The sequence below is a fragment of the Geospiza fortis genome, unplaced genomic scaffold (assembly GCF_000277835.1).
Source record: "Geospiza fortis unplaced genomic scaffold, GeoFor_1.0 scaffold29, whole genome shotgun sequence".
In the NCBI taxonomy this organism is placed as follows: domain Eukaryota; kingdom Metazoa; phylum Chordata; class Aves; order Passeriformes; family Thraupidae; genus Geospiza; species Geospiza fortis.
The window spans coordinates 84,064-102,417 of NW_005054349.1; the positions used below are offsets into that span (position 1 = coordinate 84,064).

The 18,354-nt window shown below is 46.3% G+C and overlaps 1 protein-coding gene across 2 annotated transcripts in view; it reads right to left on the reverse strand.

The window, feature by feature from the left end:
• Positions 1-1,377: 1,377 nt before the first annotated feature.
• The window catches only part of ARHGEF6 (Rac/Cdc42 guanine nucleotide exchange factor 6), a 30,238-nt gene continuing 13,261 nt past the window's right edge, over positions 1,378-18,354 (reverse strand). The window contains exons 9-20 of one of the 2 annotated variants that reach the window (XM_031058812.1): positions 16,815-16,874; positions 14,544-14,690; positions 13,596-13,682; positions 12,546-12,624; positions 11,535-11,668; positions 11,130-11,255; positions 8,417-8,437; positions 7,534-7,627; positions 6,329-6,418; positions 5,521-5,620; positions 4,644-4,698; positions 1,378-3,723 (exon numbers count right to left, since the gene is read on the reverse strand). In XM_031058812.1, the coding sequence (XP_030914672.1) occupies positions 3,583-3,723; positions 4,644-4,698; positions 5,521-5,620; positions 6,329-6,418; positions 7,534-7,627; positions 8,417-8,437; positions 11,130-11,255; positions 11,535-11,668; positions 12,546-12,624; positions 13,596-13,682; positions 14,544-14,690; positions 16,815-16,874 (1,134 nt within the window). In that variant the 3' untranslated portion in view covers positions 1,378-3,582. The remainder of the gene's footprint in view (positions 3,724-4,643; positions 4,699-5,520; positions 5,621-6,328; positions 6,419-7,533; positions 7,628-8,416; positions 8,438-11,129; positions 11,256-11,534; positions 11,669-12,545; positions 12,625-13,595; positions 13,683-14,543; positions 14,691-16,814; positions 16,875-18,354) is intronic. The other variant, XM_031058813.1, reaches the window with a different exon arrangement.

Consider the following 18,354-nt stretch of genomic DNA (forward strand, 5'->3'; position numbering starts at 1 on the left):
GGGCAGCAAATGCCAGCTGTCATCTCTCCTGCCTGTGGGTTGCCTGACCAAGTCCAGCCCCTGGCCCCAGAGCTGCCTTTCTCAGGGCTTTTGTTTCTTGCCTCTGTTTCTTGACTTGCCAAAAATAGCCCATGGGATTCAGATGTGAGGTAGTGTGTGAGAGGGGACGAGAGGCAATTGCTGCCATTCCGCTGTGTCCTCCTCCCCCAGCCCTGCCTGTTGCCATAGCTGGCACTGTTTGCTCTCCCCATGGAAAGTTTAAAGGTTGTCAATACATTGATTTTTTCCTTGACGTGAGGCCTCTATGCAAGTCCTCAGGCTGTGGATTTTACCGTTTCCAAACTGATTTTTGTTCTGAGTTAAGGGGTTGAGAGGGTAATGAGTTTGCAGGGCACATCAGCAGGACTGACACACGGCGTGATGGATGAGCAGTGCTGCCCAGGCAGCAGCATGGTCATCTGCTGGGAGAGGTGTTTGTATGGTTCAATACACACTGATCTCACACACAAAAAAAATATATAGATAGATATAGATATATACATGTTTTTTATATATATATACATATATATATATATATATACACACACATCCAAGGTTGCTCCAAGCCACATCCAACTTGGCCTGGAATCCTTCCAGGGATAGGGCAGCCATAGCTTCTCTGGGTAACCTGTTCTAGGGCCTCACCCCCCTCATAGGGAAGAATGAGGCTTTCTAATATCCTATTTAAGCCTGCCCTCTGGAAGTTTCGGACTTCAGTGTTTTTCCATGATGCACCCAAGGCTAGTGTTTCTTTTTTGCCTTGTTCTTTTTCCTACTCTGAAGGCTGTGTTTGGGGAAGGAGAGGAGGGTCCAGCCCTCCTGCCCTTGATCTTCCACTTCTGCTGTGGGCTGAGACCACAGACCATGGTACATCTCCACCAAAGAGTTAAAAAACTCCCAGTCTGCAGGAGACGTCTTGTCCAAGTGGTGGTAGACCAAAGGAAATCCTGTCACCACACCTAATTGCCAGAAAAAAACACACACTAACTAAAAAAACATAAAATCTCAAACAGGCAGGAAGTCACTTATCTACAGCAACTGCCTGGTGCAGCAGAGCAGTCTGTTTTCCATAAAGCATCCTTGTGAACAGAGTGCACGTGGAGCCTGAGGGATGGAAATGCATCTCTTGACCTGGGACCAGGTGCTCTTGGCCCACTGCAGGTATGGATGACAATGGGAGCAACAGTTCAAGTGCCAGCATCACCTTTCATACCAGTATTCCTACCAGTAAATCAGAGAGGTATGATGCTGCCATGGCATTTTGAGGAAATCAGTGATGCCCAGAGCAAGCACTGGCTTTGCTTTCATGGCAGAAACACAGGAAGCAGCTCCAAGGGCTAAGAAGTGACTTTTATCCTTTATTTGTTGAAAATGTCAATTAAAAAACTGTTCAAAATAAAAACATGTTAGAAAAGTTGAACTTGCATAAGTAGTTTACAGTAAATAAACCTACATGACAAAGATACACTGGAAGGCAGCTGACACAACATCCATCTAAAGACAGACTCACTGGAACCTATTTACAAAGCACTGTAAACAAAGTAAATATGGAAACATTGCTGTCCATCTGGCATGGCTTCTTTTCCTTTTTATTTTATTTTCTTGTCTTTTTTTGGCTTCTAGCTCTTGACAAACGCTTGATCCAAAAAGTCCCAGTGTGCCCTCCATCACGTTACATCTCACAAACATGAATATGTACATAGAGCACGGGTTTCAACTGAGCCTGGGGGCAGCGAGGACACATTTCCACCCTCTCCCTGCAGTGTCAGTGGCCCTTGGTTTGCTCTGCATGTCAGCAGCCTAGTCCCCAGGCCAGCTTGGAGCAGGCAGCAGGGCCAGGCAGTACCGAGGGGTCTGGGCATGGCCTCCCTGAGCAGCAGTAAGTGCAGCAAAGGTCCTACTCCTGGAAAACAATTCACAAGCACAGCAGGGCTTGACTGCTGATCAAATCGCTCAACTGTGTGCCCAGGGAGGGATGTGGGGAGCTGCTATCTGGCTGGGATGCTCTGGGGATGGCAAATGTAACCAGACCTCTGTTTTGCTCCAGAAATAGAATTTGCTCTAGAAACTCTTTAAAGAGGGTTTCTTATTACACTCCTTGAGATGTTTTGGAGTTTGTATCTCCCGAAACACGATTTGCAATGTCCTGGCTGAATTTTAATGGCAAGGAGAGAGTTGTAATTATTGCCTCTGTTATGTCCTTCACAACCAACATAATGGTGTGACTGTAATGAGCTGTGGTGCCTTTGCACACCCTGGGACCATGCTGCCCTGTGAGATAAATAAGACATAATTAACAGGTTATTTTTATAATACTGTTAAGGAAGGAAGGAAGGAAGGAAGGAAAACACCAGTTCTAAACTAGGGTATAACACCAAATAAGATAAGGAGAGCTGATACATATGCATGTTGCCTGTATGCTGTATTCAAGGAGCTGTGCAGGGATCTGGGAGGGTGTTGCACATCCTTGCCTCAGGAGCGTTCCAGCTCTTGTCAAAGCATAAATACCTTCCCTATCTCAGGAGAAAGTTCCTTTTCCCTAGCAGAAAGTCCCTGTGGGGTGATGTGGGGAGAAGTGGCCACTGGCAACATTCCCAACCTTTGGGAAGGAGTGATGGAAAGCATGAAGTGGGCAGAAGGGAGCAGGGAACCAGCACATTTAGGGTTGCTTTTTTTGTCAAGCAGTGTTTACATTTCATATGGAGAAAAGCATGTCCTGCAAGAGGAAGCACAGCAAAATTATCATCTTCTAGGCTACCTGGACACTCAATGTGAAAACAAAGCAGGGGTCAGGAATTCTACATCATGCATAAGAAAAGAGATGGGGGCAGAACAGCAGTTATCTGTTGTGCTAATCATGAGCTGTAAGGAGGCAGCACTGTGCAAAATACCCTCCTATGTGCTCTGACAGGTGCTCCAGATCTGGCTTCCCCCAAGGAGTTCAAACATCTTCATGTTAATTGCACATTTTAATCAGTATCAAGGCCACACAGGAACCACAGTATTGCTGGGCTCTAGTTCGCTACAGTCAACTAACGGGGAAAAAGAACACAGATGGGAAAAGCTTCCCCAGTTGTGATTATCTGAAAAGAGAAGCATGGTGCTTTTTTGGTTTCTGCTCGATACCACCTCAGTAATGTTTTCATTCAATAAATAGGTACTGGTGCTTTTGGAAAGAATGAAAGCATTAAAAAGTGCTTAAGCTTCTTCTAGGAAATTGCTGCCCAAGCCTTTGTGAGCAACAATCACTAGCAGAGTTTGTATTTGCTCCCAGTTGCAGGTACAATGAGGTATTAGTTGCTGCAGATGAATTGTGAATCATGGACTGCTTGCTTACTGGTTCAGTTGTGACTGATTGTTTCTGCTTTATTTCCTTACTGGATGGAAAAAAAACCATTTTTTCTCTGTGAATTTTTTTTTTTTTTTGGTAACAAAATACCCCAAACCAACAAAATAAGGAGCAAGAAGAGGCAAAGGATCCAGTTCCACTTCCCAAAAATACACCTGAGGTCACACACTACTGCCAGCAGCTTCTCCATGAATTCAAGCGATCAGGGATGACTTGCGCCCGGTGTCCTCCCTGCCACACTCATCTGTCTGTTTCAGCAGTCTTCTCACCAGCTTCTCCAAGTCCTTCCTGGATTTAAGCTCTTCCTCCAAACACTGTTTCATCCTTTTGTTTTCCTGCAAGGTGAAAACCAAAGGAATAAAGATGCAGTTATGCCCATGCACTTTATGTAATGAAGTACTTCCATGCATCTGCTGCCTGATGCCTCAGAGGTGATGAAATAACAGAGACATTTGATGGGAGTTTGTGAGGAAGAAGAACGTAAGTGGATCAGACCATGAGTAACCCAAACAGAGTCTTACTACCTCACAGACCTGCACAGAAGTTCCCTGACTCTGGGCAGACAGAAACATCCTCCCTGAAACCTAATTTTTTCTTGGGTTGAAGAACCCTTTTCCCCTCTGATGGTTTCTCCCACCTCCAGACTTGGGACTGGAGGGAAGAAGACATATTTCCTCTGAGTCTATAAGAACTGGTGTCCACCAGACCCCTATAAAATGAATGGTCAAGTTGAAAGAGCTTTTGGAATAGGGGGAATGTTTTTCATGTTACCACAAAGACCAGCTCCTCCTTCCCTCTTGCTTTCTCTAGCACTCAAGCATGGAGGATGAGAGGAAGTGGTCTCCAGCCGCACCAGGGAAGGTTTATGTTGGATATTAGGAAAAGTTTCTTCATGGAAAGGGTTGACAAACACTGGAACAGTCTGCCCAGGGAAGTAGTAGAGTAACCATTCCTGAGAGTGTTCACAGAATGTGTAGGTATGGCACTTCAGGACATGCTGTAGTGGTGAACATAGCGGTGGTGCTGGGTTGATGGTTGGATTTCATGATCCCAGAGGTCTTTTCCAACATTAAAGATTCTATGATTCTGTGATTCAGGAAGGTAAACCAGAAAAACACTAATGCTCATTTAGGAATTTGCAGGATTGGACCAGCATCAGCAAGACTTTTCCTGGCACCAACCAGCTGAAAATGATCCAGCACAGATTGATTGGCTGTCACTCAACTCCCAGCACAAACAATCCCACCCAAATTACCTGCTTCAGCTCTTTGACTTCATCTTTCAGTGCATAAACTGTATCAACAAGGCTTCTGAAAAAATAAATTAAAGAAAAAAGAAATTAGAGTTGGTGCGCAGGAAAACAGTGATAGCATGGGAGGTGCTGACAGGAAAGTTGCAGCCAGATTCCGCTTCCCAAGCATCAGGCTGCTGCCTGGGAGGGGACTCTGGAAACACAGCCTAGGAGCATTTATATGCCACTGGTGCAAAACTCAGGGCTCTCTTCTCAAACCTTGATACCTTGTTCTGCTTTGAGTTATCAGCAAAGGTCTGTGGCTTTGGCTTCCTTGTTTATGCTATGGCAATAAATAACAATGACTTTAAAGGTGGAAATGCCTATCTTTTGTAAAGCAGCCTTGATTACTTGAGGCTGTGCTGCAAAAAATCAAATGTGAAAGGAGCACACTGACTGGGTTGGAAAGGGAGGGGCTCAACACAGTCACCCAGATGTGCAAGTTACAGAACAGGCTGGGAGCACTCACAGGCAGGTGCCAGGTAGGCTCCCGAGGGGCAGCAACAGCTCAGTGCATCAGTAGTTTAAAAAAAAAGAGTCACTTGTTTGGTTCTATCCTCACTGACCCCATTATCTTATATCTGGATAAGCCATAAAATGGGGATCCAGACTCCCGGAGGAATATAGCCATGTCAGGACAGCTGGGAGGGTGGGCCTGTCCTTAAAAGGGACAAAGTAGCCGTTGAAATTGTCTGGTGGTTCTTTGCCAGAATTAAGGCAGCAGTCAATGACGCCAGGCCTGCTCCTCTGTGGAGGTACAGAAGGAGAGGGCATCATTTTTAATGCCCTTCCAAAAAGTGACACAGGGATCTATCTGCAAGTGGAGAGCAGCCACACTCACTTTTCCTCTGTAACCGTCTGGCCATTGCTTCGTGTCTCCTCTATGATGATTTTCTCTTCCTCAGGAAGAAGGACTTGGGGAATGGAGTCTTTACGGGAGCCTGTGTACAAGAAATATTCATGAGGGAGAAAAAGGGGTAATCTTCCCTGGTGCCCATGCTACATCAGAGACAGAAGCTCTCACTCTTCCTGCTCCACCATCAGCCTCGGACAGACTGGAGATGTCAGCTACATCCCATTAACCCAGAGCTACAGCAGCAAGTGGAAAATTTTCAAGAGTACTCATTGCATCTAAAGTTACATCATGACTTATAAATGAAATCATCTGAATAGGGTCAAGAGCTCCCCAAAGAACCATGGCCTCTCTTTTTTATATGTACCATTATTTGAAATTTCAGAGATTTAATTGGCTGACATCTCACCAGCAATGATAAATAGTTATATTTCCAGAGGTGAAGATGTTAGATAGGTTCTTATGAAGCAGGTTGTTCTTAAACACACAGCTGATTGAGAGATAATACTCATGCTTCCTTTCTAAAGCTATAAGCAACCTGAGATTATCATCAGGTAATCATTGGTGAAATAGCAGTGTCTCATCTGCCCTCCTACCTGCTTCATTCTCTGTGTTTAGGAGAAAAACAATGGCAACTAAACCACTAGGCAGATGAAGCTTCCTTATCTCAAAGATTGAACACTACAGTTTCCTAGCACGAGTCTCACTGCTGTATGATGCAACATCTGTTTTTTCCCAAAGGGGTTATCGGTGTTGTGGGCAGAGTATGAGCTAAATTATGTGTTTGTGTGCCCACCTGAGCTGAGAGCTTGCTGGAAGCCTGCCCCAGTACAGTACGCCTCAATCACCTTCAGGATCTGAGCATCCTCCTCCAGCGCAGCAGTACCTGTAAAACATCGCAAACAATAGCATGCACAAAAACCAAGGTACTCTGGCCTTGTCTCTCCCAGTCTTTGCTCCCAAGCCCCTTAAGAGATCATGCTGTTTCTTTGGCTTACTGCCTCTGGGACTTTGGCCAATCTGTTTTGTGGTCCTTTACATTTTCTGGCATCAAGTACCATGAAGAAATGGTGTGAAAACTTATCTCTAGTTGCTCATCTTGGCAAAACTCAGGGGGTGATGCCCTACTTTGGGTGCAGGCAGCATCAGGAGATGGGCAGGCAAAGCAACCCTAGTGTGGGAGTTCTGGTACAGCAGCACCAGAGCAGGACTTGGAAACATGAAGTGTTAATTTCCAGCCTCCGCTCAGTGCCATCTTCTCAAGGGAGAGAGCTAATGCTGGAGCTGTGCATGGCAGCATGACCATGGCTTGACCATGGTGACCATGGCCTTTTGTGTAAAGCCACCAAGGTGTGCCCCAAGTGGGCTCTAGGGAGTTCTCAGGACACCTCTCTTTGCAGGTGAACATCCCTATTGGGATGGGGACCTTTTTGTTTCCTAATTCCCCATGGACACTGTTCTAGGACATGCTGGCATGGCCAGGTAAGGGTTTGCCCCAGCTGTCAGACACTTTGGTGACTCTTGATGTGCAGTTTAATGCAGTTTTTAACTACTTGGAAGTATTTCCTTGGCTTCAGACTCAGAATAAGATCACCCACAACCCATGACCTTGTGCTAGCAATGACAAAGAGGGTGGTGGCATATCTAGCAGTCATAACTGGGAGGGGAGGAGAAATCTGTCAGAGGCTGAGGACCCGTGCACTTCCAGAAGTCTCCCATGCTCAGGAGCACCCAGGCTCAGAGTGAGAGCATCCTGTCACATCCTGCACTGCAAGAAAGGGTGTTTTCAAAGTCCCATGAAGATCACTGTGAACACAGAAATCTCCAGAAATGAAAGAAAAATAGCATCACAGAATGGTTGGGGTTAAAGATCATCTAGTCCCAACCCCTGCCACAGGCAGGGACACCTTCCACTCAAACAGGTTGCTCCAAGGCCCATCCAACCTGGCCTTGAACACTTCCAGGGATGGGGCAGCCAAAGCATCTCTGGGCAACACTTACTTTTCCGAATAACAAACTCTTCATCAGATGGTTTTCTCTCAGTTTTCCTTTTTGGAAGAAACTTCTTCATTGTTTTTGGACTTTTGCTAGAATCCTACAGAGAAACACACTCTTGTGTTTAACCAGAACCAAAGGCAGTTAGAACAGTGGAGCAGCACAGATGGATGCAGCTACCCATGCTACACACAACACTTTAGAAAGCTACAAAGCAGACAGTGACAAAGTTGGGGAAAATTATAGTTTTTGCCCTTCACATGTACCCACTGCTCCCTGGAACAGCAGTGGGAATTGCACCTGCAGGTTTGGGCCAGGACAGGCTCCTCTAGTAAATGCAGTTCTTCTCTAAAATCCTTTAGCCAAAGAATTCAAACACATTCATAGCACTTTTAGTTGCTTACAAACTCTGTGGTCTGTGCTAGAAAACCCTAAAATGTGGCTTATCCCATTGACTTAATTACTAATATAAAAGAGTTGGCAAACAGCTCTGCTTCTAATTGCCCACAGTTTGAGAGTATAAATCCCATACACAAGTATACACAGAGAAGAGACAAACACACATAAAGTTAGTGTTTGCTATGACTCCACGAGTAAGAAACACAAGTTTTTATCTCCTTCACTCAGTTAAAAGCCTTGCTGATTTGGAAAGAATTGGAGTATTAGTAGGTTACATGCGATAGGGATTTAAAGAAGAAGCATGCCAGGAGTACCATAACACTAACTCCTTTCCAAGAGTTATCTTAAAATACATTTGTCAGCTGCTACTGACTCTGACAATAACTTACTGATACAACGAGGCAAAATTAGGGTCATGCAAGCACAAGAAGCATTAACAGAAACAAGCATTCTGTGTCACGACGAGCCAAAGAGATGTATCTACCCTTACCTTTAAGATATAAGACATCCTCTACAATGAATATGCAAAGAAAGAGAAGATGAGTGTGAGAGACTGATGATTTTTATCACCAAGTCAATTAAATCCACAATTCTAAACCCCATTTCAGTGTTAGTCCTCAGATTAATGCAGCACTCCCTCTGTCCTGGTTTTAAAGCACTATCAACATGCAAAGGAGCACCGTGTCATGCAAAACTGAAAATTTACATGTGAGACACAGGATGAGTGGGCATTAATACACTCTAAACACAGACAACATGCTTTCTTGGTTAGTAGTGGGTGTCTGTAGATGTTGGCTGCCTAAACTGGTGCTTACAACCGCAGGAGCCCCATGTGCCTGGCTCCATCCAAGTCCCAGGAAGCGCTCAGGGCCTGCCCTCAACACCAATTCTAAGGGCCTCAACCCAGCCTAGTGAGGATGCCAGGACACTCTGCCCACCCTGGTGACAATCTCCTGGGACTTCATCGTCTCAAAGGGGACCTTCCATCCTGACTGAAGCCCTGACCGTGTCAGGCATCAGCACTGCAACACCTCCCTGCTTCACTGGCAGGGACAGGGAGCTCCCTGCACATCCTGGGGAGAATTCCATCCCTGGATCCCATCCCTGGGATGCTTGACCCAGGGAGCCAGGAGGTCTGCCCAGCAAAGTCCTGAACCCTGACGTTATAAAGTCTTCACTTAATGGAAAGCAGTCAGTTTAAAAAAAAAAAAGTAGTAGAAGAAACGACCTATTAATTTTCCCTTTGCTAAACTGAATCCAGACACCCACAGAACTTACCTGTTCTGTCATTTCAAATGATTACTGGAAACAGAACAGGAAAAATACCCAATTTCAATGGAAACAACAAGAGTGAGGCGCCATACACAAGCAGGGTCTGAGGTTTCCTGAGCTGGGTACAAGGAAGTGTACAAGACTATGCCATCCTATCCTACGCTATGAGAAGACAAATAAAGTAACACTGGATGTCTAAAAATCTCAGCTCATTTAATCAAACTGTCCCACTCATTTCCCTGCAAGTAACCTTTGAAATTTGTATTCCTTCATTATATCTTCATTATAGGAAAGTGCTTGCATGGAGCTGTCAGCATTGCTTATTTTGTGCTCAGCTTTAAATTAAAAAACCTAAAATACAGTGAAATAGGGATTCTGTTTAGGGATTAAGCATCCCAGAGGAAGAAATGAGACAGATGTGGATCTGCTTGGGCCAGCAACCAAACTTATTCCCCATCTGTCATCACAGGCTTGTGAGTACCAGGCTGTGCCTGCCCAACTCTGCTGAACATGTTGGCCTTTGGGTTTCTACTGACATGGTCAGCACAGCTTGTTCCCACAGAAGCCACATTTTTGGTCCTACAACATTTTGCAGGATACCATCCAGCATCCTAGCCCTTGGGACTCGCTGTGGGCTAGGCCTCTGTGGCAAAAACCTCTCCCCTGCTTTCAACACAGAGAGTTTAATTCCTGCTATGAGTGGCAGGGGACAAGAAACTGCAAAGGACCATGGTATTATATCCCTCAATCTGTCGTTTTTCTCACAGAAAAAATTCTCTTTTACCTCAAGCCAATATTTTTAATTGACCACACAAGCAAGAAAGGGTTTAGCCTACATTAGGAATTTTGAACATGCAAAGATTATGGATCATTTTCAGTCTGCTCAGTTAGTATTTAACCAAGTTAATTCCCAAACTGAAATGTGTTACTTTACAAATTCTAAGAAATAAATGCAACAAGATGCAATGAGGCTACATAAAACCTCTACCTGAAGCAGCAGACCCACAGTTCTGCCAGCTGCTAGACTGTCCATCCCTAAGTGCTGGGAGGGCTGAGGGGATCCAAGCCCCCTCCCTGTCCCCATCCCCACTGAGGCAGAAACACTCCCAGGGCTGCTGTACCAAGAAAGGCAGCTGACTCAGACCCAGAGTGCTCACTCAATAAGAGGAATGTTACCTGAGATACTGGTGAGTAATTCCAAAAATTTAACATGAGGTAGGGAAGGAGAGCACTACAGTTGTGGTGCAGGGTGACAACAGGACTAGGCTGTATTTTGGGTTTTCCCACACCAACTCCCAGCTCCCAGGCTGGGATTCCTGCAGATGAAGCCATCCCTCGGCTGCTGCCTCCCAGCAGGACCTTGCTGTGTAACACTCGGGTGGGTGGCAAAGGAGGGTCAAGCCCACCTCCTGCTCCAGCCACCAAAACGGGGTGGAAGACACAAGAAGCATGGCCAGGCATTTTGCCTCTTCCTCATGGTGCACTATGAGTGGTTCAATCCTGAACCACTGAGCTGCTGCCACAGCTGGAGCTGGAACACATTCCAGCAGGGAGCAGGCCCTGTCCCCATCTCAGACCAAGGCAGGAAGGAGGAGAGAAGGCAGCTCCACCATGGCACTTCCGAAAAACAGGGCTCAGTGGGACACCCAGATGTGGGACTGGTGAAATTCAGCAGCTGAGAGTGCTGGCTATGGCAGCCAACAGCTGACATCCAGCCTGCAAACACATGTACTCATGAGTCCCGTGTAGCACAAAGCCCAGGACAGCAACCTACATCCATCACAGGACAAGGGCCAAAGTGGCAGAGTAATTTCTCTCAACATCCCCAAGAACCTACATTTCTGTGTCCTTGCTGTGGGATATGAAACCTGTACACAAGGTCTAGGGATTGTGTGAAATCAGGGTCCTGGATAGGCAGGTGGGATTGTTACCTCTTTGTAACTCAGTGCTGCTGAAGGTCTGAGTGGAGGAGCAGGACGGAGGCAGCTCAAGCTCCAGGGCTTGAGGATTTTTGGGGGTTCCAGAGGCCCACGGATCTGCCCAGCTGAACTAAATGTCTGAGAAAATAGATGAGAAGCAAACCAAGACTGTTAACCACCAAACAAGGCAGAGAAGTGGAGGGGGATGGACAGGTGTTGAGATACTGAGACACCTAAGTTGCAACAAAAATAGGGCAGGATACATGTAAAATGGTACAAGCACAACATGGTTACAAAGCAAAAGGCAGGATGTGTCTTACAGCTGTTGTGTTACCTCAGAGTCAGGGTGCTGCTGAAACACAGAGCTCAGGCAGCAGTGAGGAACCCAGGCAGCAGAGGCCAGGAGGTGACACTTACTGAATGAGGACTCCAGGACTGCGTTTTGGAGACGGTGCTGCATGTCCCTTTGGTCAGCCTTTGCAAGTGGTCAACCCATTCGTGCAAGTCCTGGCTGGTGCTGCAGGACACAGTGATCCGCTCCATCATGTTCCCTGTGGCAGAGGGTTAAATAACAGTCTTTAGCAAGTGATAGAGACTCAGGAGGAAACATAGGGTGAGATCAGCTCAGCATAGCAGGAAATGGCTCCTCAGTTTGCACAGTCCAGTGGCTCCAAAAAGGTTAAGGCAAAGATAGAAGCATTAATCATTAACAATCATTAAGGTTGGAAAAGACATCTAAGATCATGAAGTCCAACCATTAAACCAGCACTGCAAGGTGTACCACTAAACCACATCCCTAAGCATCTCATCTACAATGACGATGAGACTGCCCATCCTGCTCCAGGCAACCACTGACAGTGTGGGAGCTGCAAGAAATGCTAAGGGAACAAGTAAGATGAATGTGTGAGGATTATTTAATGTTGAAGGTCATTAAACACAATACTTCCGTGATGAATAGGATTCTGTCACTAAATACCACCAGCACATACAGCTGCACTGCAGCCCAGGCACTGAGCATGAAATGACTTGTGTATACCTACAAGTAATGAGATACACTGAATGGGGAAATAGGATGAAAGTTCCCTCATGACCAGAACCATGTATCTGTCAATAAATGAGGTACGCAGAGCTACAAGGCATGGCTACTGGATGCAGACAGGGCGCACCAATGCATAGCAGTGCTACTGGGGCGAGAGATTTGTCCCATACAGAGCACTATGGTCTCCAAAGGCAGCCAGAGGCAGAGCTCCAGGGCACTTGGAGGACATTGCCTCAAGCAGGACAGAGTTACTCAGAAACTCGGACAACACATGGTAAAAGAGCAGGAGAAAGATCATGGCAGGGGGTTAGTGGAAGGCGGACCAGTACTTCCAGTGGCAACTGTTGCTTGCACTGGGAGGACTGCCCCAGGCAGAGGGCCCAACTGACCTGTGATTTCAAACATGTGCTCATTCCCTTCGGCATCTTCCAGCTTTGTCAGAATCATTCCTGTCAAAGGCAGCTTTCCCTGGGAGAATTGAAGAGCAGTCAGTGTCAGCAGGTGTTGTTCTGCTTGTTTCTGCTGTTTCCTTTCTCTTTGGAAATTGCCATTTAAAATTAATTTGTGAAGGCTTCAGACTGCATGAAGAGTCTCCTTTAATGTATGGAACTGGATTTCCCTGCACAACTAGGTCAAACCCCAGAGATGAGGCTCCCATGACAACTGAGTCATCCCCAGCTCATCTGCCACCCTTTCCCTTCATTTAGTGCAAACCTTTTTTACAGTCAAGTCAGAAGGATCAATTTCCCCTGCCTTTTTCTTAAAGCCTTCCCCATCCCTCTGATTTGCATTCTGAACTGCCTGCTCACCTTACTCCCACCAGTGGGTCAAGCCAGAAAACCCAGCCAAATATTTCCCAAATCTTTCTCATCTTCCTTGCTACGACAAATGACACATCAAAACAAGAGCATCCTTTTCCGGGCAGTATTGATGGTTTCAGAGAGCTGGAGAAAAGCCAAGCTCTCAACAGCCATTGGAGGGTATGTAAAATGGTAACACACAAGAAATGCAGAGTTATATGTAGTAGTACCTCATGGACTGGAATTTTCATGCATTCTGCAGTGGGTTTTGTAAGAATTTCCAGAGATGGCACAAAACTGAGAGCCAGCTGGCTGGTCGAAACCCTACAGTTGGATCAGGACACCTTAGACACAGACCCTACTCTCAAAAACAGCAGGTAGAACAACAGGTTTTGAGGTTTTTGGTTTGTTTTTTTTTTAATTTCACAGCATTCGCTTACCAAATGCTGCTTAACCAAAGATCACGACAAAGTCATTGACTACCCTGGCACATGGTAAAGCCAAGCCCTGGTTCCCAGCCTGGGGTGTTTGCATCACATCAGAGAGTTCAAAGGATGCAGAGGACTCAAATTTGATAAGGATGATCTGTTTTGCACTTTTACACCAAACGCCTTGCAACTTCAAACTAAGCAGGCCTACCTGATAGATGAACCCACTCATCCGTGGGCTTGCAGACAGCATCAGCAAAACATTGGAAAATAACAAGAAATACCGCTCCTCTTTCTCCTGGGGGGAATAAGAATTTAAGTTAGTCCAGTCTGCAATGCATCACAAGCACCTGCCTCTAGCAAACTGAACCTGTTGCAGCTGGAATCACAGCCTGTGAGATCACCCCCAAACCAGCTATTCTGGCTTTCTTTCTTTACAGCATCTCATTTATGTACCAATTTTCCCTGCAGAGATTTTTGTCTGCATCCTGCTAATCCTCTTCCAATCATTGCAGCGTGCCTCAGAAGCCCTTATGTTGCCCAGCATTCCACATCCCAAACAAGAAAGATTTTTGGGACTAGATACTGCATGGGTTTGTTTTACAGGTCTTCCCTTCCCAGGGAAAAACTGCAACAGCAAAAATTCAGTGCTAACAGGTACTTTCCCACACTGAGCATGCAGCACACATGGCTTTAGCACCACTGTGGAAGGTCTGTGTCAGGCACTGGTGTGAGGCATTAGGACTAGTAGGACAAGAATCACTCCAGTTAGTTCCAAAACACAGTCAGCTCTGGGATGGGGTGTCAGAGCAGCCCCTGTGATGCACACAGGACATTTTCTAGTCGCTCTCATTTCTCAGAGTAAGTCACAGGGGAGAAAGAGGGAAATTAATGCGCTATACGACACTGAGATACTTCTTCTCTCGAAAAGTGGGTCACCAAAGGCCTGAAACTAAGCCTACAGGGTGCCTGATTCACTCCAAAGACATGCACAGTCCCATTGCACAGCTCTTCCCAAGGTAAAATTATTTACCAGCATTATTTGTCATCAGTTTGTGGCTTGGAAGGAGAGGAACTACCACCTCACATCACTTACCCTCGGAGCAAGTGGGTATTCAGACATGAAGTCTACAGCCAACAGAAGGAACACCACACTCACCTCACTTCCCCCAGACTGCACCATAACCTGGGACATGTAGATGACATTTCCCATCATTTTTATGTCCTCTCCTTCCCAGCGCTGGATGGATTCAGAAAGGATTTGCAGCTCAAGTTGTTTCCTCTTCCTCAACTCCTGGCATTGTGACTGGGAATCACAGCAGAGCTTTGTTAGCTGAAGGGCAGAAGCCAACCCAAACCATCCCAGTTTCACCAGCAACAACTCACACAGCCCTGTGGGCTCAGAGATGGTCATGTCAGGGATCAGAAAAGCCTATTCTGGCTCCATGCCATGAAGTCTGTTAAAAAATCACATCCCAGTGATTTATGAAGTAATGATTACATTCAAATGTCACGGAAATTGCAAACTGCTCTGAGCAAACTTTTCTTTCCAAACCAGCCCTACCTCTAAGAGTTCAGGGTCACAATTTCCAAACCAAGACGGCTGCACAGTTAAATGTCTCTAATTTTGCTATTGCTTAGAGGGATTTTGCCAGTTTTGTCCAAACAGCAGAGTTGAACTTGTAGCACTGCAAGGTCCCCAACAAGTCAGATGGGTGGATATTTTCCATCCAAAATCTGGGATCCCAAAAACAGGACTAGGTGGTGCTGTAGATTAGCACAAAAAAGAATCTTCTGAAAGTGCTGTTATTGAAAAGACTGCACCACTGCTGGGCAGCTGGGGACTGGAGAAGCTCCAGGGAGTGACCAGTATCTCATCACCTCTCAGCAAGAGAGGACAATGCTGACTGAACAGAGTCCTGCAGATCCAAGCAATACTTTCTTTAACTGACCCTTCTGCCAATGGGGGAAATTGTTGCAAAGGTAAACCAAGGCTATTTTCACCAGCTGCTTGGTTTTTCCAAACCCCTTTATCTGACAGAGATTTTCCTCCTTTCCAATTCATTGACTATCCAGCTCTGCAAAGAGAGAGGCTGCATTGGGTCTAGACTGAAACCACACTGAACCTCTTTAGTTGTGTCACAATGACATTTGAACCAAACTGGGGTTTACTCTGGTTCTACAACTATTGTATGTTTTGATGGCTCCCCAAGTGTCCGAATCCAACGTTCCCAGGATAAAAATCCAAATATAATCCACAGGAGTTCATCACAGTCTCTGCAGAGGTACCGCTGTGACTCACAGCAGCTTTTTGGTCCCTCCCTGCCTTTGCTTGGGAGCCTTCCTGGTCCTATAACAGGACCACATGCCCATCACAAGGGGCATCTCTGTCCGTCTAACCTCAAATTCACACTGAACCTCTTTAGTTGTGTCATAATGACATTAAATTACTCATCACCCAAGTACACATTTCAAGTAAAACCATCCAGTGCTTACGAGATTTCCTAAAGTTTAATGACACCTTGTAATTTAAATGAGTTATTCCCCTATTAGCTTCCAGAATAAATGGAAAGGGTGCTGAGTTTCTAAGTAAATGTAACACGATCACCCTTTCCTGTTTTCTATGAACTTTCTCCTCCCCATCTTTTATCTGCACTGCTAAACACTTGCATTTGTCACAAACAGGTGACATCTGTTATGCTAAAGGAAGGAAGCTGGACCATATCTGGAGTGATTATAGTGAAAGGTCCTCTGTGGCTACAAAGCAAGAGAGACTAGAGTTTTTTCCATAAAAAGCTTTTCCAGGTAAAACCTTTGTGCATATGGATGGCTTTTCCCCTTCTAATTTATCTCAGTGCAGCAGGATTTTGAGGGGTGCAGGCTACAGAGTTCACAGAAATGGGTTTGTTATCTCTGACTCACCCATTCTCTCTGATCCCCACCAACGGCCACAAATTACCACCTGGAGCCACAAATTACTGGAATGTGGTCCAAGCCTCCTGATGCCTGTGGAGCAAACCTCAGCAAAACTTCCCATTGGCACCAGCACTTGGGTCGGTCACAGCCACGCTAACCTCTCTCTCAATGAGCAAGGAGTGGTCTAGTTTCAGGTGGAAAATGATTAGAGATTGAAGGCAATAGGACATGAAAGGGACCCTGCTGCCACCACAGTCCACACATGGCTTTCAGTAATAGAGGAGAAACTTGGAGATCCACCATCTCTGCTCTGGCACCATAGAGCCAGCATGTACTTGCCACAGCCAGAGGAGCAGCTCTAGGCTTGAAATGTGAAATGAAGTTTCTTTGTAACCCATCTTTTCCATTCCAAAAGACCTTTTTTCCTAATGAGAAGACAAATGTCAGGCTTGACTCATTCTTCATGAAATGCAGACCTGAAATGGAGGGCTCTATTTTAAGAATTGCCACCTACCACAAGGGACTTGAAGGATGTGATGGCTTTCAAAACATCTTCATGATCTGCATGCGCCTCCTAGTGAAGGAAGAGCAAATTCCTCAGCCATCAGCAGCAGCAGCACCCACCCTGAGCATTAACCCACCCTGAGCATCACCTACTTTTCCACTACACTCAGGGCTGAGGATACAGGCAGCATGGTCTTCAGGAGGAGGTCAAAGTCTCCCACATACCTTCCCCACCATCCACTTCAACATGGCATGGCAAAAGGCAGCTATGCAATTTACTGATACCAATTTAATGAGTGTGAAGTGGCCAGAGCAAGAGTAGGTATGACTGGACTTAGAACAAATCTGAGTTGCAAAGAAAAATCAATGAAAACAGGCAGTGGTGCAGGGCACACCTTCAGGAAGGAAACTTCCATTGCAGTGCCAGATATTCCAGCCACTGCCCATCAAGGGTGGAAACCCACCACCATCAAGGGGGCTTCAACTCTGGCTTTAAGGGAGGGCATGTCTAAGCAGAGAGCTCTTGGGCCAGGTAAAAGCAGAATGGTGCCCCTTATCTCTGACCCCAGCTGTATGCTAGTACTCTCCCAGAATGTTCTTCTGGATCTAAGGCCCTGCTCCTCATCACCAAGTCCTCACGCCAAGCAAATCATAAGGTGTCAAGGTTGTGATGGACCTGCCACTGCAGCCTGGCATTGCTCATCTGCAATGTGGGACGAGTGGCTGCCCTGAACACACCTGCCCCCTCAGCAGCTCTGCAGCAGTGCAGGGAATGCTGTGGTGTACATCCACACTGCACACAGCCATCCTCTTCCCACAGCATCACAGCTTAAACCTCAGGCCTACTGATTCATGCAACAAAACTCCCACACTCAGCTTAGAAACCAGGACAAATAGGTGACGTGTGTGTCCCCAGACCCACTGCTGAGCCACCTGCGAAGAGCAGGCAAAGAGCACAATGCATATCCTGCACAGAGCACATCATCCCTGCATGGGCATGGTGGCTGCAGCCAGGCTCAGCTCAGTCCCTGCAGCTCAGCTCAGCCAGGTGAGAGGGAAAGGTAGGTCTGGATTGTGCCTACCCTGCAGGCTCTCATGCCCTCTCCTATGCAGGAACATCCCTGGCTCAAGCATAGAAGTTTTAATCCTTTGGCTTGATTGTAGGTCATGGATAAATGTGCTGAATTAACTGGTAATTAAAACTGGATGAGGAGAAAAAGGAAACTTGCTTAAAAACAGACTGTTACTTCTGTTTTCTTTAGCCCCTTGCACCACCCCTGAGTTTTGCCTTCCTGGAGCTGGAGTGCACCAGCAGTGAGTAGCAGAGCTCCAGTAGCAGAGATCTCTACAGTCCCTGGGGCAAGAAATGTCCTGAAGCACACTTGCTTCTTGCCAACGAAGTCTCTGTGCCCCTGATCGCTCTCCCTGCTCCCAGGGGCTCGCTCTCTACCCTTGTGTCTGTGCTGGTGGCCAGATCCATGTCTGTGCAGATCTGCCTCCACCCAGGAGCACAACCCTGGGGCAAGGGGTGGGAATGTGCAGGAATGTGC